The 24,662-nt window shown below is 39.9% G+C and overlaps 1 protein-coding gene across 1 annotated transcript; it reads left to right on the top strand.

Annotated features, from left to right (window-relative positions):
* Positions 1-4,336: 4,336 nt before the first annotated feature.
* Positions 4,337-13,629, top strand: SLC7A13 (solute carrier family 7 member 13). The gene is made up of 4 exons (XM_034422357.3): positions 4,337-5,205; positions 8,183-8,314; positions 10,988-11,352; positions 12,054-13,629. Exons 1-4 carry the CDS (start codon positions 4,485-4,487, stop codon positions 12,285-12,287), a joined length of 1,452 nt encoding a protein of 483 aa, XP_034278248.1. The 5' UTR covers positions 4,337-4,484; the 3' UTR covers positions 12,288-13,629.
* Positions 13,630-24,662: the final 11,033 nt, after the last annotated feature.

The raw sequence follows: 24,662 nt of genomic DNA, 5'->3' as shown, positions 1-24,662 counted from the left end.
GGCTAGTTCAAAGACTGTTCAAACAACACTGATAGGTGACTTATGGCCATATTTCACACTTATAACCAGTTGTGGGTTCCTCCTGGTTCTGCCCGGTTCCGCCGAGCCGGTAGCGGTGATGATATGACATTACCAAACTGATTCTGCCCCCTCCCACTCCACCCCCACCCCACCCCCGTGTCATTCTTACCTTTTATTTGGCTCCACCCCCAATCTATTGCTGCCTCCTGAATCCCAGCTGATGGGCTATAAGGAAAAAAACTGTTTAAACTCTTGCTGAGGGGCTTCAAAGGGCCACCCTACAGCTGATCAGTGGTAAAAGGCAGTTTGGTGGTAGTTCGGTGCCTGCAAAAATAAATGGGTAGACCAGTGCCTGCAAAAAAAATGAGTAGACCGGTACAGCTCTGCAAGCAGTTTAAAGCCTGGTAGACCAGTACCTCTGCTAAATCCTAAAGAATTGTCACATGACCATCAAGCCACACCCACAAAATAAGCCACACCCACAGAACCGGTAGTAAAAAAATTTAGAACCCACCCCTGCTTATAACCATTGCAGCATCCCCATGGTCACGTGATTTATTTGGATACTTGACAACTAGTTAATATTGATGATAGTTGTCATGTCCTGGGCTCATGGGATCATATTTTGCAACCACCTGACAAGCAAAGTCAATGTGGAGGCCAGATTCACTTAACAACTGTTTTACTAATTTAACAACTGCAGTGATTCACTTAACAAATGTGGCAAGAAAAGTCATAAAATTCACTTAACAAATTTCTCACTTAGCAACATAAATTTTGGGCTCAATTGTGGTCGTGAGTCAATGACTATCTGTACCTTGATTTGGTCTAAGTCAGCGATGGCAAACCTTTTGGGCTTGGTGTGTCAAAAATTTGAAAAATGCCTAACTTGACTCTGTTGGCATGTCACTCCACACCTGAACAGAAGACAAACAATTCTTTACGTATTTGTTTATTTAAACAAAATACAGTCCAATCACCTGTGTGATCCCCAGAATATGTTACAAAGTGCTTGCCTTCAGGTGGAGCTTTCGTTCCTTTGACAGGCCCCTGAGACCCACCTGAGGCAGCTCTGGTGGTCTTTCCTCAAACGACTTTGAAGAATGCTCTTCTGTGGCATCTGCAGCCATGCGAAAGCAGGCTCCATTCTCGAACCATTTTTGGAGGGCCCAGAAGCCACACAAGAGGATGAGACTATCTGGAGAGCCTGACATTCTCAGATGGCATTCAAATATCATACATAAATGATTTTAAGAATAGTTGTTGAGTATTGGTCACTGCTGGCATGTCATCCAAAACATTGTGGCATGTCACCTTTGACATGTGTCATAGGTTCACCATCACATGGTCTAAGTTGTTCTAGGCTGAGGAATTGTGTGGATTATCTGAAATGCCTGGATACAAAGGTCTCTGTGGTACATAATAAATAAGGCCATTCTTAGATCTATTATTGCTTAAACCAAGGATAAAGAAAGGCAGTCCTTCCAAAAATCTTTGTTTATGCTACAACTGTTATCTTTTACAATAACAGCTTTTGTATTTAGTAAATTTCACCCAAATTTTCCATCCATGTTATCTCAAAACAATCCATCTAGGCAGAAAGGTGAACAAAAAGGCTGTCAGCCCAGCTGCTTCCCTATCGCTTGTGTTTGTTTCGAAAGCATCCAAACAATGCTAAACTGTTGAGAGGCGTGTATTCTATAGAAAAATATCTACTGCCAACAGTTTGTAGGGCTTAGACTGCAATATTAAACCTGTCAGTTCGGCTATAATGTCATTTTGTATTGTATTTTATGGTGCATGGGCTTGGCCTATGGTGTAATGTTTGAGAAAATACAGCACAAACTCTACACATCAGAGGTGGTATTCAGCAGGTTCTGACCAGTTCTGGAGAACCGGTAGCAGAAATTTTGAGTAGTTCGGAGAACCAGTAAATATCACCTCTGACTGGCCCCAGCCCCATCTATTCTCTGCCTCCTGAGCAGAGGTGGGTTTCAGCAGGTTCTGACCAGTTCTGGAGAACCGGTAGTGGAAATTTTGAGTAGTTCGGAGAACCGGTAGTAAAAACTCTGACTGGCCCCGCCCCCATCTATTCTCTGCCTCCTGAGCAGAGGTGGGTTTCAGCAGGTTCTGACCAGTTCTGGAGAACCGGTAGTGGAAATTTTGAGTAGTTCGGAGAACCGGTAGTAAAAACTCTGACTGGCCCCGCCCCCTATTCCCCTATCTATTCTCTGCCTCCCAAGTCCCAGATGATTGGGAGGAAATGGAGATTTTTCAGTATCCTTCCCCTGCCACGCCCACCTAGCCACGCCCACAGAACCAGTAGTAAAAAAAATACCACCACTGCTACACATGCACTCAGAAATATTGTAATAGGGCTTTGTGTTAGGTAATACTTATAAGATTCATACTTACTATTAAGTTAAAGGAAACTTAGCTTTGATATAAATAAATAAATAATAATAAATAACTTTATTGTCGTTGTATGTGTATACACAGTATACCCATACAACGAGATTCACTTAACACAAAAAGACCAGGTCCAACACACATAACAATCCCCAAACACACTCCCATCCACTACAATTAAAAAATACCAGTCTCTGGAGTGTTGAGCCGCTGCATATACATGCGCCGCCATATACAGGTACTTCCCAATGTATGGGCACAACTGGGGCCAGATTTTTAGTTGATAAGCAATGAAGTAAGTCATCACATGACTGTATCCAATTTTGCAATATTTTTTTCTATGGATGTTAATCAAGTCACTGCAGTCATTAACTGAATCACACAGTCATTAAGCAAATCTGGCTTCCCCAATTGACTTTAATTGTTAGCTGGGAAGGTTGCAACTTGCAGTCATGTGGCTGCAAGATACTGCAACTGTTATAAATGCAAGCTGGTTGCCAAAAGCCTAAATTGCAAGGAGGTGACTGCAGAAGTGATGTGTGATGGTCATACCCTTGAGAACAGAGGGTAGGTCAGTTTCCAGGCTGTTGTAACTTTGAACCATCGTTAAACTAACACTTGCCAGTCAAGGACTACTTGTAAACACAAACTGGCAGTTAGTCCTCAGTTAACTACCATAATTGGGACAGGAAAGTCCATCCCCAAACAACATGGTCACAAAGCAAAAACAAAAACAAAATCCACTTGGTTTCCAATGGCAGTTCAAGTGCATTTGTTAAGCAAATCCGAAGTGTTAAACAGGACATCATGTGACTATTACCTTCTCCCAGCTTCTCCATTTAATTTGCTTGTTAGAAGCTGGCAGTGAAGGCTTCAAATAGTGATCATGTGACTAGAAGAAGTTGCTGCCATCATTGTGCCCGAATTGCAACTGCAGGGATGCTGTGATGGCCACAGCTCTGAGGACTGCCTACCTGTCTCCTTGTTTAGTGCCATTGTAACTCTAGACACTGGTCATTGAGCAAGGATGTCTTGTATATGATTGGGGAGTAAAGACAGTAAAAATGTCTGGTGAACAATTTCATTTTAAAAGTTTTAAAAGACTAAAGGCCAGCAGATGAAACCTGTAGGAATTTTCTTTGGACTCTTTTTTTTTTTTTTTTTTTGACAAACCAAATACGTGAAGGCGTTGTAGCATCGCCTCAGTCCAGGGTAACAGTTTGCTAAATCATTAAAGAACCAGTAAAGTTTTATGGCCATATGCTTCATTTAATGAGTAATCTGGGGAGAACATTGAGCAGCACTTCATTTCGATTAACCAGGTACTTAGATTTGGTAGCAGACTTTGAGTAAAATATGTAGGAGGAAAATTAACATTCTCTCCAAAGACAGTCTTTTATTCTGTGCAATCTAATGGAACATTGGAAAGAAATTATGTAAAGAGGCTTGAGACTCTGTTCGTTTGTCCGCCCAAAAATAGAATAAAAGGAAATCCAGTCTGATGTGGAATGAGAAGACACAAAAAGTAAGATTGAATGAGAAAATGTCCTGGATGCTGTAGAGTAACCCACCCCACCCCACCCCAGTATATTTCTATGAGAAATTGGGTTGAGGCTCAGAATGCTACCCACAGTCACACGATGGAGCTGCTAGCATAGGGATTGGAAAGAATTCCAGAAGCCATAATTTGGGGGGCTTTCTCTTTTTTCCCCAATGGTAGAAATGATTCTGTCCAATGATATATTAGACAGAAATTATGTGCAGAGGTCCAGGAATCAGTCTGCCTGCTAACTACCAGCTGATAACTCTCCAAAAACTCAGTGGAACTGGATTATATCTCTTGTGCAGAAAACCCACAGATTGAGTTAATTGTTCTTTGCAAAACTTGACCTTTGTCCTTTGAAAAGACATGGTTAATCATCAGTCCCTTTTTCCATTTAAAGTTAAAAGGACAGAGTTCTGAAATCACTTGCTTGCTCTCAAGAACGGAAGGGGGTACAGTCTTCAGGTTACCCTCAGTGCTCACTCAAAAGCACCAAAAGAAAACTGAAACCATGGGGCAAGACCAAGGTAACCAGGGTAATGACGCAAATACCAATGAAAACAAGATCCAGCTTAAAAGGACAATGGGCTATTTAGAAGGGGTTAGCTTCATAGTAGGCACAATTATAGGTGCAGGGATTTTTGTCTCCCCAACTGGAGTGCTCAAATATTCCTCGCTCAATGTTGGTGTGTCTTTAATAATCTGGACCGCTTGTGGCATCATCTCGCTGATGGGTGCTCTCTGTTACGCAGAGCTCATCATAGCACTGCCATTTTCTGGAGGGGAATACAGCTACATAAAAAGAGCCCTTGGCTCTCCAGTGGCTTTTATCTTTTTATGGACAGCCATGTTTAATAGACCAGCCTCGAATGCTGCTCGAGCCTTGCTGTTTGCCGAATATGCCATTCAACCTTTTTATGGAGAGTGCCCAGCTCCTGAGATGGCAAAGAAATGTTTGGGATTGGCTGTTCTCTGGTTTCTTGGGATTCTCAATGGGCAAAGTGTCAAGATGGCTGCCTGGGTGCAGATCGTTTTCACCTTTCTCAAGATGATGGCTCTCTCCATTGTTGCAATCGGTGGAATTGTTCTGTTGATCGGAGGAAAGAAAAAGAACACAGCCAGATTCGAAAATGCTTTCAGTGCAGAGATTCCAGATGTTGTGCAGATCTCAGAAGCATTTTTCCAAGGGTTGTATGCATACGGTGGCTGGTGGTCACTCAGCTATTTGGCAGGTATGTCTTCCATTTTCTTTGCCAAATCGCTTGCTGTGCTGTCAACTAAATCTTGACTACAGCTAGCTCTTGACTTATCACTCTTTATTCAAAAACCATTTGAAATTATGCTGAACAAATTGTAGTTATGGCTGATCCTTGCAGTTCTGGCTGTTCTAACATTCCCGCAGTTATGTGATTATGATCTGGGCACTTGACAGATCCTAAATAGGACAGATCCTATTTATGATGGTTGCAAACCCCACAGTCCCATAATTGTCATTTGAGAACTTCCCTGCCAACTTCTCCAGTAAGTCAACTGACAAGCCGGCAGGGGAAGGTTGCAAGTTGATGAGGCAGGGGTGAAATGCTACCCCAGGGGTGAACTTTTTAAATGCTTTAAAAAGTTAAAAAACAAAAAGTTCCAACGATCACACGTCGCATAGCTGATCTTCAGAACTTTTTTAAAAAACTTTTTAAGCATTTTTTTTACTACCGGGTCTCTGGAACCGGTAGTAAAAAAATGCTTTTAAAAGTTTTTTAAAAGTTCCGAAGATCAGCTGTGTGACAATCAGCTGTGCCGCGTGATTTATATTTGTTGGAAAGCAGGAAATCCTGCTTTCTAGCAAATCTAAATCACGTGGCACAGCTGTCACCTCCCCCCGCTCTTCTATTTACCTTTGCAGACTCAGAAAAAGCTTCTTAGCACCTGTGGTGTGCATGAGCACAAAGCGTGAGTTTGGCGCACATGCGCGCTCGAAGCGAACCAGTAGCAGACTTCAGAGCATTTCACCCCTGTGCTGAGCTAAGACCCCTCCACTCTTATACCCTCCCTCAGCCACTTTATGCTCATCCCATGCCACCCACCCTGAACTCATTTTGCCTCCCTCGTGCGCCCTTCCTGACACTTGCTGTGCCTTCGTTATGCACCTTCCTCAACCCTCGCCATTTAAAAAAAGGACATGTTTGTTGTTTACTCCATTCAACTCTCTGACGGAATCCATTCTCCCATTTAACTGAAATCCATTTAGAATACTGCCCTCTTTATCTGACCATAATGAAATAAGCAGTTTATTTTCACACAGTTCTGTGAGACTAAAATAGACCAATTCTTATTAATCATGGCCTCGTTACATTCTTTTTGTAAATGAATTGGGAAAAATCCATCTTTGGGAAGAAACAACTTCCAGCTTCATCTTTATTTCTAAGAGTGATTGTAGTATATAGTTTGTATGACAGTGCTTTGACTGGAAATGTACACATCTGCCTAAAAAAAGACAAAGATAAAATAGGTGGTAAGGAACACCTTCCTAGAGAGGATGATAGCACTGGAGGAAATCAGTGCTATATAGCTACCTGTATCCCAGTGGTGGGACTCTACCGGTTCAGACCGGTTCGTACAAACCGTTAGCTCCGATTTTCAGCCGTGAGCGAACCAGTTCTCTGTTTCTTTCAAGTGCCCCCCCACCCGCCGTCCCTGTGTTATACTTACCTATATTTCTGCTTCCAAAGCCCAGCTGATTGGGGCGGCAGAGTGGATTGCCAACTCCCAGCTGTTTTTCCTTGCTCTCAGTTCAGTTTTCTGCAAATTGCGCACATGTGTGCATGGGCGCAAAGTTCACGCTCAGTGAACCAGTTGCTAAACCGGTAGGATCCCATCCCTGCTGTATCCTTCTAAGGTGACATATTATTATAAATGAGCATGCTCCATCAATGCATTCTCAAAATTCCAGACCTATGTAACCTTATGACAGTGTCAGATGCTAAGAGACTGGATTTTGGAGTCCGTGCCTTTTTGAGAAAATTTCTGAAGCCTGATAACTGGAAAGGTATTTCTGTATGAAAAACAGGTTAAGGATTCCAAGAGATGTGAACCTCATCCTAAGATTTGCACCTGATTACAGGTGTTGCTAAGAAGGCTGAAGAAACTCATGGAATGTAAACATGACAGGAACTGAAATTTGCTCTTTGTAATTTCTGGAGGTCTTCAGGGGAGATTAGATCTTGTAGTTCTTTTCTGGCAGGGGTCAATCTCCTTAAGAATAACTCAACAAGTAGATATCCCTGCTAACATCATAAGATGCAGATTAGTTTTGTAAAATACAACGGCTGCATCTCAGAACATAGGCTCTTCTGTTAGCTTTCATCGTGATTTTTTTTGTTATTTTTTTTCTTGGGTGTTGTGGTTTGTATTTTGACTTTTATTGGCTGCTTTGAGTTGAGTAGGTAGAGCTAGCCAAAAAGTCTAATAAATCAATAATAGAATAGAAATGCTTTGCATGAGCAACCATTTACATTTTTAAATGTGTTCATGTATTTCCTGTACCACTGTTCAGGACACAGCAGTGATAAATTATTAATGATGATGTTTGCTTTGAAATCAAATTTAAAGCATTACAACAAAAATGGTGATGACTAAAAGTAGTAAATTCAGGGCAGTGGTGAAATCCAATTTTTTTTTTACTACCGATTCTGTGGCTTGGTGGGCGTGGCAAGGGAAGGATACTGCAAAATCTCTATTCCCACCCCACTTCAGGGGAAGGATACTGCAAAATCCCCATTCCCTCCCCACTCCTGGGGGAAGGATATTGCAAAAACTCCATCCCTACCCCACTCTGGTGCCAGCCACAACTGGCCAGTATTTGCCGGTTCTCTGAACTGCTCAAAATTTCCGCTACCGGTTCTCCAAACTGCTCAAAATTTCTGCTACCGGTTCTCCAGAACCTGTCAGAACCTGCTGGATTTCACCCCTGATTCAAGGGCACTGATCACTGCTTTGTATATGCAGCATTTCAGAGTCCATGAATCTGAAAATGTTTCTGGATTGTTTCCAAATTGCTTTTAAGAACCTGACGAATGGAAATGGGAAAAGCAGGAAACCTTTTTTGTTTGAGAAAAATTACAGAAAAAATAATGTTTTTCATAAATACTTGGGATTGTATGTTTTCTTGCTGTATGAATAGATACGTTTGAGTAATTTCTATTTTATGTCTTACAGAGGAGATTAAAAATCCAAGCAGAAACATTCTTTGGACTGTGTTGACTGCACTTCCTTTAGTCACTATTTTCTATTTGCTGGTTAACATTTCATATCTGACAGTTCTCACACCACAGGAAATTGTTTCCTCAGGTACGACTGGGGAGTCTGTAGTTTTCATTCACAAAGGGTAATTGTATCACCTATAATCGATATAACAAAGAATTCACTAGATAAACTCAGATGAATCACAGGCAATCTATCCACTTGCAATTAATTGCGGCACAAATATTCTGACTGCCTCTGTAGGATACCACTTTCAGTGCATCTCCAATCCCCAAGACCAGTTTAAATTGTTCTTGGCTTAACAACACAGTGCAACAACAGTTGTTGCAAAGCTGTCCATCCACTCCAATGGAGGTAAAATAAGGTGACCAGTTGTTGGTGAAAGCATAAGGATGCTTATTAAGTGCTTTCAGGTTTATGGGGACATGCCTCCTCCCCCTTCCTCCTACAGTCTCAGTCAGGCTGGCCTGCCACCATTCTACTAGTATCTTCCTGCAGAGCTGTGTTGTGTAGAATAGGCTTTGTACTGGAGGCCCCTTGAGATTTCAACAAGAAAGGAAGAGGGATGTTTTTAGCACTGGGGTTCCTTTTGTATTGCCAATCCTGCTTCAGCTGGTTGTAAATGCTTTATGTAGGCACACATCTCTCTGCAAATGAAGGTATTTGGTTGTCACCATTTTGCATCCTTGGTTAAATGATGGGTGGTAAATTTAAATGGTGGTCTTTCAGAATTGCACTGTAGCACTAAACTATTCAGCCAACAGTGTTGCAAATGATTTGATTGCTTTCATTTCTCCATTGTATGGTTCAAACAACTAAATGTTGAAATGACAAGACTTCATTCCTTTATTGCAGTGTTTCTCAACCTTGATAGCTTGAAGATGGGTGGACTTCAACTCCCAGAATCCCCCAACCAGCGCTGCTGGCTGGGGGATTCTGGGAGTTGAAGTCCACCCATCTTCAAGTTACCAAGGTTGAGAAACACTGCTTTATTGCTTTCCAAACATAACACAGAGGAACTGGGGAGTTGGCATTTGTCTGTCTGTCTGTCTGTCTGTCTGTCTATCTATCTATCTATCTATCTATCTATCTATCTATCTATCTATCTATCTATCTACAGGAATGACTAGAATGATATATTCCTGGGATGGCAAACCTACGGCACGGATGCCAGAGGTGGCATGCAGAGCCCTCTCTGTGGGCACGCATGCCATCACCAGCTGCTATTCTGGTTTCCGGTGCACACGTGCACACCGGTCAGCTGGTCTTCACGGTGCCGGAGCACCAGAAAACGGCCTGAAAAACTGCCAAAAAACAGGTTGTTTTTCAGACTGTTTTTCGGCCACTTTTGGGGCCGTTTTGGGGGCCGTTTTTCAGGCCATTTTCAGGCCCTTTTTTGGGATGTTTCAGGAATGTTTGTGGGCCTGAAAAACAGGCCAAAACCACCCCATAACCGCCCTGAAAACCGCCCGCATAATGCCCTGAAAACGTCCAAAAATCGCTCTGAAAACAGCCCAAAAAACAGCCTGAAAACTCCCCAAAACCATTCTGAAAATGGCCAAAAAACAGGCATGCATGCGCCGGCCAGCTGGTCTTTGGGTTTCGGCACGTGCAAATGCACGTGCATGCATGTGGGTTCCGGTTTGGGCACTCGGTGCCGAAAAGGTTCGCCATCACTGATATATTCTATGTAGAACTACTGCTTATGTTCCCTTGGACTCCCTTAATGATTCCAAACTGTTTTTCTTTTACCTTGATTTGTTACATGGAATTTTATGGAAGGAATTGAAAAGGGCTCAGGAACGAGCCTAGAGATTAATCCAGAAACACCCCCTTTCTACTGTGATGTGTGTGTGTGTGTGTGTGTGTGTGTGTGAGAGAGAGAGAGAGAGAGAGAGAGAGAGAGAGAGAGAGAGAGAGAGATTGACAGACGCTTTTCCCACTGACTGGAATTATGTTGAAGAGGGAGGACAGCAAAGCCAAAGGATTAAAGTAATTGCTTTGCTTAAACCTGTGCATGTTTGATAGTGCGCCAGAAGACAGGGATTGGTAATGTGGTCAGCAAACTTCATGCCAGTAATAATGTATAAAAATGTTTATGTTTTATTAAAGGTGTAATTGGTCCAGTTGGAGGTTTTACAAAACAGCTCTAGGCATTTAGTTTGTATTATTGCTGCAATATATATATTGAATCTTTGCAACTGCATCTTGCAGTTCCACCATTCTTATTGCCATCCTATTCCATTGCCATCATGACTTGAACTATACAAAATTCTAGCAGATGCTTTCTCCAGGACAACCTCAAACAGAAATTCTGTAATGAAAATTTCCCACAAGCCACCTAGGATTCTGAGTGAACACAAAGTTGCGTACAAGTTTTTTGTTTGTTGTTGATAACACTAAGGAAGTACTTTGCCATTGCTGACTTTTAAAATGGATTTTTAAAAAAAAGTAAGTCTAATGACCAGACATGAGAATACCTGGTGGTTTCCCTTCCAGCAAGATTGCCGAATGATGGTTACCTGCTGCAGGTATCACTTTCTTAGAGCTAAGAAAGGGCAAAGGATCACTGAGCTTTATTCAGCTTTGCAATTCCAAACAATGTTGCTTCCGTTACTCTGGAGCCAAATCTTATTTATTCTTCAAAGTTCACTAAAGCATATTAAGGTTCATTAATATACGAAGCTGTGTGTGATATATTGAGGAAAGCTGTTTAGCCTTTACATATAATCTGTTAACAATGCTGATATTTCTTTTCAGTTGTTGTAGCAGTCATGTGGGCTGAGAGAGTGATCCCTTCATTTGCTTGGATAATTCCTGCATCTGTGGCTATTTCTATATTCGGTGCCCTCAACGGCAGTGTATTCACTCTTGGGCGGTTGAGCTATGCCGCGAGTCAGTCTGGACAGTTGCCCATTATAGTATCCATGCTTAATATCCACCGTTCTACTCCAGCACCAGCCATGATTTTGTCCACCGTTATTGCAACTGCTTTCCTCATTTCATCTGATCTAATTGCTTTAATGAATTATTTTGGATTCTCCATTTGGCTTATGACTGGACTAACATCCACTAGTGTCATTGTCCTCCGATATCGAGAGCCTGATCTACTCAGGCCATACAAGGTACATAGAAAGGACTGGAAATGTTTAACTAAATTTTTAACTTGCATCCTGCTGTATGTAATGTTTGGGTCTGGTAATTTTTGAAGGGTCAGTTGGTCACCCTAAGCAATCCCAGTGCCAATTTTACCAGTGGAATAGATAAACAAAGGAAGTTGCTTTATACTGAATCAGATCACACAACAATCTAATCCCAGCAGTATTTCTTCTGATTGGCAATTACAAGTCCCCAGGTTCTCAAAATTTTCCATTCCCTGATTCTGAGAACCACATCCAACCTTGCTCTGCTGGGTTTGTACAAGGAGTAAATTCTGTTTGGATGGTAGAGAATGTGGAAGAAAAAACATCACAGGCAGTGCTGATTTTGCATTCATGAAATTCACCTTTTTTAAAAAAATAGCTTAATAGCTCGGTATAATGGCCATATGCAAGATTGAATGAATTCAGGCAAATTATTGTAAGATGATTACTTAAGCCTCACATTTAAAGAAAGTGTCTCCAGAGTTATTTATGGTTCTCCTAGTGACCATAAACTGATTGTATGTACTCGGAAAATCCATAAGAAATGGTTGTCTAATGCAGCTCTGGCAAGATTGTGCCTAAAGTTGATTTGTGTTCATGTATGAAATGTATGGGTTTTTGCATTTCTTGCTTGTTCATCTATTTAACACCTATTGTCTTAACTCTATGTTTATATTTTACAGGTTTGTTTACCAGTTGCCTTTGGAATGGTGGCCGTTTCCTTGTTCTTAGTTTTGGTTCCTATAATTTTGTCCCCGAAAATGCAGTATTTATATGCTTTCCTTTTCATGGTTAGTGGTTTTCTTTTATACCTACCCTTTATACATTTTCGAATACACTTTGAGTGGCTTGATAAAATCACTTGCTATCTGCAGCTGCTGCTCGAGGTTTCGCCTGCTAATTATAAATCTGAGTAATGCCAACATTTGAAACTCTGCAGTAGGAACAAAATCTTGCTTGTGCAGCACAGCAACAGCTTCTGATACCTCTCTTGTTGCTTTTAAAAAAAATGTGCATATTGGTGAAATATATGTAGTTATGCACATACACACGAGTGGCTGTTTCATCAAAAGATCTTGATTGAATAAACCATGTAGCTCAGTGTTTTCAACCTTGGCAGCATTAAGATGTGTGAACTTCAACTTCCAAGCTGCTGGCTGAGGAATTCTGGGAGTTGAGGTCCACACATTTTAAAGTTGCCAATTTTGAAAATTACTGCTATAGCTTTTTCCAAATCCTCTGAAAAACCTCCTTGGAGTCTGGGAGACTCAGGGGGATACAGTGGAAGAAGACTTAAAAAAAAACACCAAGACTTAAAAAAGAACACCAAAAGAATATAACACTGTCTGCCAAGTAAAAAGTGAAAATACCTTTAACATAATTAAGGAGAAAAATCCTTAAAACTGTGAACAACTTTTAACAAATCCTTTGTTAAATAACAACTTTGTTATCCTTTATTAAAAGTTGGCATCATAATTATCAGGCTTTGATATCGCATCGATACTTCTACATCAGCACTGTTTGGTTATTTTTCAAATGCCTTTTGTGCCTCTATCCCATGGCTGTCAAACTTGTGGCATCACGTTGCCATCATGTGACATATCCAGAGGTGGGATTTACTTACCTTGCCTATCGGTTCATGTGTGCAATAGTCACACATTATGTCCGGGTGGGTGGGCAGAGCCTCCCGCAGTTGCCGCTACCAGTTTGCACGATCCAGAGAGAACTGGCTGAATTCCACCATTGGATGTATCATGATGTTTTTCCCCTTCATGGAGCTGGGTGGGCATGGCCTATGTGTGACACATTGGTCCCATGGGACGACAGTTTGACATCCCCGCGGAGTCTGTCCCATCTGGGTTACAGCAGTTTTCATCTGCCACTAAAGAGCATGTGTCCTACTTGACACAGTCTTGGTAGGGGTTGTGCTATGTTCACACACTATGTTTTACTCTAAGTACAAAAGCACCATCATAGCTTAAGGGGGTAGTCTGGTACATGCTCAAACAAATACTGGCTTTTTGCAACATGCTCTTTATCAGAAACTACCCAATCCTGTTTTAGTTCAACCCACTGTTTCACAAAGTGTTGGCCATAACTTTCATAGGGTTTATGAGAGACCCTCTCCTCACACTTCTTTCTGAGCAGGCTTACCAGTCAGATGCAAATGTGTGCTGGATGCAAATCAAGATGGTGCTTCCAGAGGACTCTCTGCTCTTTGCTGTGATAAATACAAGAATAAAGAATTTTGAAAATTCAGCATACTGTGTATTGGTGTTTCTGATTTATTTTTTTCCACCAAATATTGTGAATCTGGTGGTGATGCTGTCTAACCCACATGTTTCTATTTTATCAAGTAGTAGGTTGTGGTCTACTTTGTCAAATGCCTTACTGAAGTCCAAGTAAATTATATCGACAGTATTCCTCTAGTCCACTAATTTTGTCACTTTGTCAAAGAATGCAATAAGATAAGTCTGGCATGATCTGTTTTTGACAAACCTATGTTGGCTTTTGGTTATTACTTTGTTTGCTTCTAGATTTGCTGATTCGTTGCTTGAATAAGTTATTTAAGTTATGCAATTAAATAACTTAAAATAAAAAGTTAGATGTGTCCTCTTCCACATTGTCCTAAACTAGGCACAATTTTTGCACTCCTTCAACTTGATGGCCAATATGGAGAGATCACAATATCCATGGGCAAAAAAAACTTGCTTTCAGATACCTTTAATTTGAGAATGCTTGTCAAGATATCCACCAGATGGCACTATTCTAGCAATATAGTATCTGACCTGGGCACCTTTGTCTGATGCCCTTCAATTCTATTATGATTCCAATTATCAGCAAATAGCACTCTGATTGAGAATTCTGGGCCTCGTGTGCTCCTAATGTAGTGAAAGACTACCTGTTTGGGGGAGGCTGATATAGAATGAGAGGATGGAAGGAGGCACATCTGTGGAGACTGCAGTCACTGGTATATTTATCTGAAGCCTATAGAACTTAATGGCATTTCTTTTATATAGGGGGCTGTACTTTCAGTAAAATTTCTATTTTGGTCATAATCTGCATAGATCTATGCATTTTGGTCATAGATCTGCATAGGGTTGTAATTTTCAAGATAAAAATGAAAAATATGTATATTATAATTTGGAATTTGAAAGCTGTCTTACAGTCTATGGTCCTGCTTTTAAAATTTAAAATCTAAATGATTTATATTCTGAAAGAATCTGGGCCTTTCCCACTGTTGAGTCAAAGTTCTCTCTGCTTCTTTTTGAATCAGGAAAATTTTACCAACATGAAACTTGCTAATCCATTGTCAGTTTCTGTCTTGTTTTGATTGCATCTTTTGAGCTCATTGCCAGATAGTACTATGGGTTATGCACAGCAAGATGACTAAAGAAAACTGACTGCTTTAACCCTGGGGCTTCATAGTCCTCTCTCTCTGGACATTACCAGTCATCAGGAAATGTTACTGCAGTGATGTGGGAATGGGATGATCTCTTATGACTTTAGGGTTTTTGCACCTGTCTCCAGATAGAAGACAACTAAACACAGGGAAACAAAGCAGCTGTTTCACACATCCCCATGAGTGTGCAAAGTTAACGTGAGTTGACTCTCCTAACAAGTAGTCTTTTTGAACATAATTTCATTGTTGTGCAATTTCAGCATTGTGCCCTTTCCCCCTCCACTCAGTGATAGAAATTGTTCACACTCATCCCTTTAGCTCAAAATAGATGGGGTAAGGAGTTTCACCTCTCAGGTGAAGGCCAAGGTGATAATGCTTCTGGTTAGAAGCACTGCTACTCTCCTTACATTTCCATCCTTCTAATTTGGCTATCCTTACCAAACCTTTTAGTTGAGGGCTACTGAATGAAACTACCACCTGTGCTTCACCTTCTGCAATTAACTGCCTGCAGCACTAATCTCTCTTAATCCATTGGAAGACTGGCTGAGATAGGAGGGCAATTCACTATGTCCTCAGAGACCATTGAAAGTGAGGCACAAGAAGGAGGACCAGACATGGATATAGATATACACAGGGGTGGGTTTCAATTTTTTTTACTATGATTCTGTAGGTGTGGCTTGGTGGGCATGGAATGGCGTGGCGTGGCTTGATGGGCATGGCAGGGGAAGGATACTGCAAAATCCCCATTCCCTCCCCAATCCAGGGGAAGGTTACTGCAAAATCCCCATTTTCTCCCGATCAGCTGAGACTTGGGAGGCAGAGAATATATGGGGGCAGGGCCAGTCAGAATTTTTACTACCGGTTCTCTGAACTACTCAAAATTCCACTACTGGTTCTCCAGAACTAGTCAGAACCTGCTGAAACCCACCTCTGGGTATACGTCAATATCAGTTTAAAGCATCAAATAAGTAACCACTTGATTCTCCCTACTTTGGTTCATATAAGTTTACGTCTCCCAATAGCACATCAGATTTGTTATAGTGCTGTTGAATGCTATTGGATTAAGAGGCAAAATTTTATTGATTTTTTTATTCCACCTTTACTATTTTATAAGCAAGACACGGAACATATATAATACTCCTTCCTCCTTCTGTTTTCTCCATAACAACAATCCTGTGAATGACAGAGAGTGATTGGTCCAATGTCACCCAGCCAGCTTTCATGTCTAAAATAGGACTAGAACTTGCTATCTCCTGGTTTCTAGGCCAGCACCCTAACAACAAAACCACACCGACTCTTTATTGCTACTTTAACAACACCACAGCTAAGTTGGCAGAAGCTATCTACTCCTGTATTGAAGATATGATTAAGACAATTTCATGAGGATCCATCAGAAAAAAAAATGCTGCTTGAACATGTTTGTAACCATGATAAGATGCAAGAAGAAAAAGGACCAAAGACCAACAGGGAAACCATCCTATAAGGATTTGCAATGCTGTTTGCAATTCTTGTAATTATTCAGATTGGTTTCACTGACTGTAGATCTGACAACCTTTCTGTCAAAGTAAAGGGCATTGTTTTCTTTATGTAATATAGTATGGTGACTGAAAGAAAATGTGTTTGTTTGTGTAGCAAATTGCAGCCATAGTTATTGGCAATTTAACAATCTGTTCTAAAAGCACAGTTCCTTGTTGGCTAATATACAAAGGAGAAATTAGAATTTCATTTTTTTAAAAAATACCCTTTAATTTTTGGAGCCTAGAAAGAAAGATTTCAAAGTTGCAACCTTCAGAGTAAGGCTGGATGTGTAAGCATAATTATTATTGTTAAGGATTTTCAAAGGTTAGGATTTGTTACCTATTATGGATAACAGTTGTTAATCCTCTTTTCTTCAAAATCTTTGCTGGCAAATTTAACACTAGTTCTACACTGAACTTGCCATTTGGAACATATGTACACACTATTACAAGAAACACATGAGTCTGGTAGGAAAAAAGGGAGATTATTTATCATCATCATCATCATCATCATCATCATCATCATCATCATCTCCATGTTAGGTTGAATCTAGGATTGGGCACACGAAGTCCTTTCCAATATGATGCTTTCTGGGTGTCCTTAGTCAACAATATCCAAAAACCCTGTTAGAGTGGCTGATTAGAAATTTTGGAAATTGAAGTTCCAAAATATTTGGAGAGTGGCAGATTGGGAAAGCTGTTTTAAACAATGGGACGACTTCATCAGACACAGATGTGACACCATTAAAAGGAAATGTTCTTTCAGATGCCAATGAATGAACATCCTAGTGTTGGGAAGACACAAATAATTTAACCATGTAAAGCAGGGATGTCAAACTCAGTTTTATTGAGGCCACATTGGGGTTGTATTTGACCTCAGGGGGCGGGGTTGGGTGGGCAGGGTGGGCATGGCCAGCTCAATGTCATCATGTTGGGGGTGTCTGTTGTGGCCCAAGAGATCTGCCAGTGAAAACGGGCTCCCAAGCTCTATTTTCAGCTGCAACAGCCTCCTGCAAACTTCTGCCAGTGAAAACGGAGCTTGGGAGCTCCATTTTCGCTGCCAGAGGCACTGCGGGCCAGTGTTAGGTTGCTACTGGATCGGGCAAACCTGTAGTGGCAGTGGCGGGAGGTTCTGCCCACCCACCCGGTCATCTCAGAAGCATTGCGCGCATGCGTGAGCACGTGCACCCGCGAGCAAACCAGTAGCAACCAAAATTGAAACCCACTACTGCTGCGGGCGGTCCTTCATTGTTTCCAGAGTGGCCATATCTAAGCACCCCGCAGGCCAGATCCAGCCCCCAGGCCTTGAGTTTGACACCCCTGATGTAAAGAGTCTTGTAACTTCCAATATCGCTGAACTACACCTCCCAGCATTCCTTACCACTAGTCAGGATTAGTTGGAAGTTAATCATCAACTTGAAATCACTATAGCCAAGAAGGTGTAAGAAACAGCTGTTCTTATAAGTCACCAATCTTGTAATTCCAGCCCAGTCCTAATGCAAGAGCAAAGAAAATTCAACCCTTGATTAGAATTGCAGGATTAGAAGGTCCCATTTCAGCCATCAAGTACAAACCCTTTCTTAAATGCAGAAATTAAAATATTACCAATAGACACTGTAGCTGTACAATCTCTGCTTAAACAGATCCAGTGAAGGTGAAAAATCTCTCTGAATAATTGGTTCCATTGTCAAACTGTGTTCTTTTTCTCTTAGGAGGTGGTGGCTGCTCCATCACTGGAAGTTTTTAAGAATAGATTGGAAACCACTTGCTTGAAACGGTATAGAGCCTCCTGCATGAGTGAGTGAGGGGGATTTGAATAGAAGACCTCCAAGATCGCTTCCAACTTCATTCTGTAAGGTTTTCTAACATTTCTAACAATAGAATCTGTCTTCCTGCAATTTAAATCTATTATCTGTGTACTGGAGTCTAGTAAAACGGAAAACAAAATTGATTTTAGCTTGTGAGACTTGTTAAAAGCTCTCAACACACAATGGGCTTTTAACAGTTACAACTGTTAATTGATAAGGTACCTGTAATCTGTCTCACTTTTAACCTGCATATGAATAGCCAGTCTGTGTTCCCTTTCCTTTTCTTCAGATGCATCCCTAATTAAATCCTAGTTAAATTGATATGTAGCCACTCCATGCATCTGACAAAGTGAACTGCAGCTCATGAAAATATATGCCTTTTAAGAAAATCTGCTAATTGGAAAAGGTGCTACCAAACCCTTCATGATAGCATAGAATAACATGGATCTTTTATAATGGCCTCAGAGATAGAGGGGGACTGTGTGTGTCTGACAATTTGTCATGGGTGGTACTTGCATAATGCCTGAAGTGCTGATATTTGTGTATAAGGATGAGCAAATTCTTATATGATAGACAATTGGTCAGACCAGTTCTTTTACTGGTAGTAGTTCATATATAGCCCCAGAATAGCATTTATCCACACTGTCTTATGGGTGATGTCAGTGGTGGGTTGCCCCCAGTTCGCACCGGTTCTATAGAACCGGTAGTAAAACCGGCGGGAGGCTCCGCCCACCGACCCTGACATCATCAAAATGCTTCTGTGCATGCGCAGAAGAGCATGCATGCAGCCCCGTTGTCCGGTAGTAAAGGTAAGTAGAACCCACCCCTGGTGATGTGCCAAGGAAAATTGGAATTTCACATCAACATGAGATTATTAGGCATCGCTCAGTGCCAGAAAATGTAGTTGAATAACAGCCATCTTTGGAGTTTTGCTATACAGGATGAAAAGGATCATGAGAAAGGTCAGTGGCGACCAATATAATATCCAGGTCCTTGTCACATGGTAGGGTCATTAATAAAATTTAAAAAAACTGAGTCCCAAGGCTCCTTAGTGAAGGAAGAAATTGCAACAGATTGGTCAGTCTGGTGATTAAAGGCTTAATATGGCAGCAGGAGTAACAAGAAGACAGAAAATCACCAAAAGCAGGTAGGTTCCCTATCTTAAATATCCAACTGGGCGACAGTTATGATTGAATCATGTAAAGACAGTTCTGGAATAAGAAATGTCAGCAAATATAGCGCAATTTATAGGAGATGACCAGGCTGAGCCTGAAGGAGGGGTCAAATACAATTGAATGAGTCCAGAGGTATTTCACGAGTAGAGTCCTCCACTCCTCTGCTCACAACAGAATACCTTATGCCACCAGGCTTGAAATTTTGGCCTTAGACAACTTAGAACTACACCGCCTTCAGTCTGACCTAAGCCTAGTACACAAAATTATCTGTTACAACGTCCTACCTGTCAATGACTACTTCAGCTTCAACTGTAATAATATACAAGCACACAATAGATACAAACTTAAGGTAAATCGTTCCAAACTCGATTGCAGAAAATATGACTTCAGCAACAATGCCTGGAATGCACTATCTGACTCTGTGGTTTCTTCCTCAAACCCCCATAACTTTAACCTTAGACTGTCTACTGTTGACCTCACCCCATTCCTAAGAGGTCTGTAAGGGACGTGCATAAGCGCACCAACGTGCCTACCATCCCTATCCTACTGTCCCCCATTTATTGGTATCCATATCCTGTTTTCATAATCAGGTTTATTCTTATATCTGTTATCTTATACATGTTTGACAAATAAATAAATAATAAATAAATAAAATGTGTCATCAGTCCCATTCAAGAGAATCCATAGGTAGATGGGTGGGTTGAAACCCTAATATGATGGTTTTGATTGCTTGGTCACAGACATTATTTTGACTGTATTGAAGGTGAACTAGACACTACTCCTAAGCAAGGTTTATTGAAATGTTGGATCAATTAAGCTTCCAGAATATTAAATGGAAAACCGATTAAAGAAAAATGTGACTAGATTCACATATTGCACTAAACCAATCCAATAGCAGGATTGATTCCAGGTTAATGTAATGATTTGTAATGTAATGATGTTAAATTGGGTGTTTTCAATTTTTGGGGTTTTAAATCTGAGCCGAAATTATTTAATAATTTTAATTATTTTTAATTGATGTCTGTCTTTGTGCTTTTAATAGGCTGTACACCGCCCTGAGTCTTTCGGGAGAAGGGCGGTATAGAAATTTATTTATTTATTTATTTATTTATTTATTTATTTATTTATTTATTTATTTATTTATTTATTATTAATGCAATTAACCTGGAAAAAAAGAAAATTGAATAGATTCTACCTCTCTATACTATTCATTAACTTAGATGTCCAGTGCTTGCTCCAGAGGAAGCTTCTCCAGGCAGCATCAGCTGAGCCTGGGAAATGATCTTCCATTTGACTTTTTTCTCCAGTATTCAAGAATGTTGCAATATCAAACCTAACACCTTCTTAGCTGCCGCTATCAGCAGTCCACAGATGGATGATTCTGTTTTACTTTTGCAACATTAAGAGATAATCTATTGCAGCTCAATAAGGCATTTGTAAGTTAACATCAGATAAAGCATACAGAAAAACAGATTCTTCTGTTTTACTGTATGTGAACCATTTGATCACTATTGCTGATGTCTTCCATTTTCAGCAAATTGTTATTGAAAGGAAAGCAGATGGGATAGGGACTGCTTCTCCTGATCATAATCTCTTCAGTAAATTGAGTTATTTTGCAGTTTGATTCAAATCTCAATAAGCAAATAATACCTAAGAATATGTCAATCATCCTAGTCCTTTTTACTGTAAATGCTTAACATTTGATAAACATGGGTGAAGAATAAGATATGATTGTTCAACATGTTTAAGTAAGCTATAGCTGTCTGGTTTATTAATTCCAATAGCTGAATTTGCACAACATACTTTTTAATTTTTTTTTAATTTGATTTATATGCTGCCCTTCTCCGGAGACTCAGGGCAGCTTACAATGCGTTAAGCAGTAGCCTTCATACTTTTGTATATTTATACAAAGTCAGCTTATTGCCCCCACAAACTGGGTCCTCAATTTACCCACCTTAGAAAGGATGGAAGGCTGAGTCGACCTTGAGCCTGGTGAGAATTGAACTCGCAGTAATTGCAGACAGCTGGATGTTAAATGCTGCCTTAGGAGGCATTAGCCACCTACGCCACTCAGGCTCCTTTGATTTAGTAAACAAATAGTGGTCAAATAACTTAGCAAAATGCTTATGCCTTTCACTTCAAGTCTGCAATATAGTTGCTGGAAAACTGATCTTTTCATATATCTGCCTTTTGAGAACTTTTCACATATTGTCTAAATCAAAACTTTTCTTTCCTTCAATGCTACAAAGGAGTGGGGTTTGCTCTAAATTTACATACAGAACTGTAGTTTTTCCTTTCAGTGTTGGTGGGGGTGTTGTTTTCTTCCGTGGTAGTTCCTTGATAGGCTGTTATTTACTGTTTGCTTTTTGTTTGATATTAACCCTGGTGTTAACCTCTACTTATGAGTGTTGTTTGCTGGTGCTGATGTTCTGACTTTTTGGCTTTTTTTTTTTTTTGGTCTCTTTTGAATAGTGTGCAAATGTTGTTTATCTCTATGTGCCTGTTGGTGGCTAATTTATCTGAATGCTAGGCTTTCAGGAAATCTCTAGCATCTTTTTGTATTTAGCTTGGTCTAGGATGCTCACAGTTTTCCAGTTGAAACTATGGTTCAAGTCTGTCCATTGTGAAACTAAGGAGTTTTCATCATGACTTCTAACTTCTCTCTCTCACCAACATTGGCAGGGTAAGCTATTGTATATAAACAATGAAAAAACTCTACTTCTTTTTCAACATTACCTAGTCTGGTAATGAAAGCTCCGCAAGCAAACAACCAAGGTCAGAGAGCACCAATTACTCCATTGTTCAACCGAGTTATATATATTCTCCTCCATTGGTGCTTTCCTTCTATTTCTGCAAATTTATTTCTCTTTCCCATTCTTATCCAATTTAAAGAACTATATTAATTACAGGAAGTAAATGTACCCTAAAACATATATGTAAGCATATATGCAGTTTACTTAAGCAGATGCACATATTCTGAGGTTCTGCTTGTTTTATCTTTGTAGAGTTTAAACAATTTGCAAGTATTTAAAAATTAGATAACATCTGTTCCCTGCCATATCCCAATGCAGTATGCTGCATTGGGAAAGCAAATTCTATCTCAGAACAAGACTCTATAATTGATTATTTTCTTACCTAAATTATCTGAAGATTTCAACATTAGCATTTTGGATTTAAAAAGCATTATGTTACTCCACACATTTGTTGAATTAGATAAGCAGCTAACTTTCAAAAACATAAGGTAGAACAGTGGTCCCCAATCTGTGGATCGGTTCCACAGAGAAAGGTTTTTCCATGGACTGGAGAGGGTGTGGCTTTGGGTGCTGCCTGCATCTCACTTGCTCATTTGCTTGCTTGCGTGGTCCGGTTGGTGGCATGCTGCAGCCTGGTGCCAGTCCATGGAGTGGGGATTGGGGATCCCTGAGGCAGAATAAAACTTCCAGTTTCCACATATATAGAGCTTGTTTTCCAGGCTTCTTGCTCTTGAACATGATGAAAAAAATCAACTAATAATTCAAAGTTACCTTTTGTAGGTCACAGGTCTTGCCAGATTTTATTTATTTATTTAATATAATTTGTTTTTACTGACAGAATTCATGGTCTTATCTCTGCAAGTCTCTGACACTTCTTCTAATGGGTGCATAGCTAACGGGAAGTATATAACCAGAAACTAAATACATATGTAAACTGGAACATTATCAATATTGCCCAATATTTTATTTGAAGGACTTTTTGGATCAAATCATATTGCTTTTGACTATATATTTTGTTTGGGAAGAAAGACCAGGCCTTCCCAACTCTTACATTGCTGCTGCTTCTTTATACTGGGAGTGAGATTCTTGTCAAGAAAATACTCATGGCTGCCCTGCTCACCCCACTTTCTGCCCATAATTTTATATAATTCTTACATATAAGTAGTTATTAGTAATTTATTAAGTATGTTTCTGATTTTGTATTGTTAATTGATTATCCTGGCTTGCCTGTACTTGTTACAATTCTTGCAGGTCATGAGAGTTCTTGGTTTAGAAAACAGCAGGAAAATCTACTCCTACTCAAGTGTCTTGATTGCTCAATTAAAAAGACACAGTAACAGCCCAGGTGACGTATGGGTTTACAGTGAACTTAATCCTGTTTGAAGCAGGCTACTAGCAGGTCTATGTTTATGCTGAAATGCCTTGAAGCAAGACAGTTGAGCAGGTTTACTTGTTTTAGTAATTTATTTTCAACGGTTTAGCTAAAATCCCTTATGCAAAATGGTTGCATTACTGTCATGCTTTAGGGATTTAATTTAGGAACTCTTAATTTTCAGCTACAGAAGCTGTGGGAAAATGGGAGCATAGAATTCAACTTTTTGTTAGGGAACATGAACACAGTTCCAACAGTATAAAAAAATAGATTGTGCATTTACCAATTGGTACTTATAGCACTGGGATTATAATGCATATCTTTTATAGCTATCTTAGTTATTAGTGATTGGAAATTTTCATAGTTGCATTCTTAATATTCCTAGAAAATAGATTGGGGAGAAGGACTGATATAGAAGGTTTAGGGACTCACATTTTTAAAATAGATTTCACAATTCTTCATCTAACACAAACTTATTTTTTTTTCTGGAATTTGAATTATTAAACCTAAAAATTGGGTCTAAACTTAAGCATGTCTTTTTAAACTTTTGAAAATTCCTGCAGGGCAGAATAGTATTTCTGAAGATGGGGTTTTAATGTGGATTGCCATTGCAAAGAGAGCTGCAGTTAATCAATTTCACTTGGTACATCAAACCGTCCAGAATAGGTAATATTTAAAGCCCAAGACTTTTCACACACGAAAGTGAGATATAATTTAATGCATGTCAGCCCTAATTTAACACTTTTGATCAGAACATCAAATGTTCCATTAGTGACACTTAATTTTCTCAGCCTGTTTGATGATAATAATTGCTAGAAGCCCAGCTGTTACTGACTGAAGCTCCTAACCAGTCTGCTTTAATTTCTCATCTTTAGGAATTTCTTCCATTGTCAAATTAAGTGAAGAAGTATGATTTCTTTGAACAAGAATACTAAAAATCATGTCCCACTTCAAAAAGTGATCTTCAAGAATTGGCACTACTTAGAATACCTACCATAGTCTCGACTTCAGGAAATCTAAAGTCACTACTGCTTAATTTTCAAATGTTTCTTTTTAGTTAAAAGGACATTATACATACATAGGCAAAATTGTCAAAAAAAGAGGAAGACCCTCAGCTCATATGCTATAAAGTCAATCCCTTATTTAACTTATTTGCCTACTCTTCATCATAGATTTCACTCTTTTTCTTAAATTGTGATTTCCTGTAGACTTTTAATTCATCATAAGGAGTTCATGTCGAGGGATGAGCCAAAAAGACTACACA

Source organism: Pantherophis guttatus, chromosome 3, assembly GCF_059756535.1.
Source record: "Pantherophis guttatus breed Tessera chromosome 3, ASM5975653v1, whole genome shotgun sequence".
Lineage (NCBI taxonomy): Eukaryota > Metazoa > Chordata > Lepidosauria > Squamata > Colubridae > Pantherophis > Pantherophis guttatus.
Note: the sequence above shows the minus strand (reverse complement) of the source record. Positions and strands in the feature narration are given on the sequence as shown.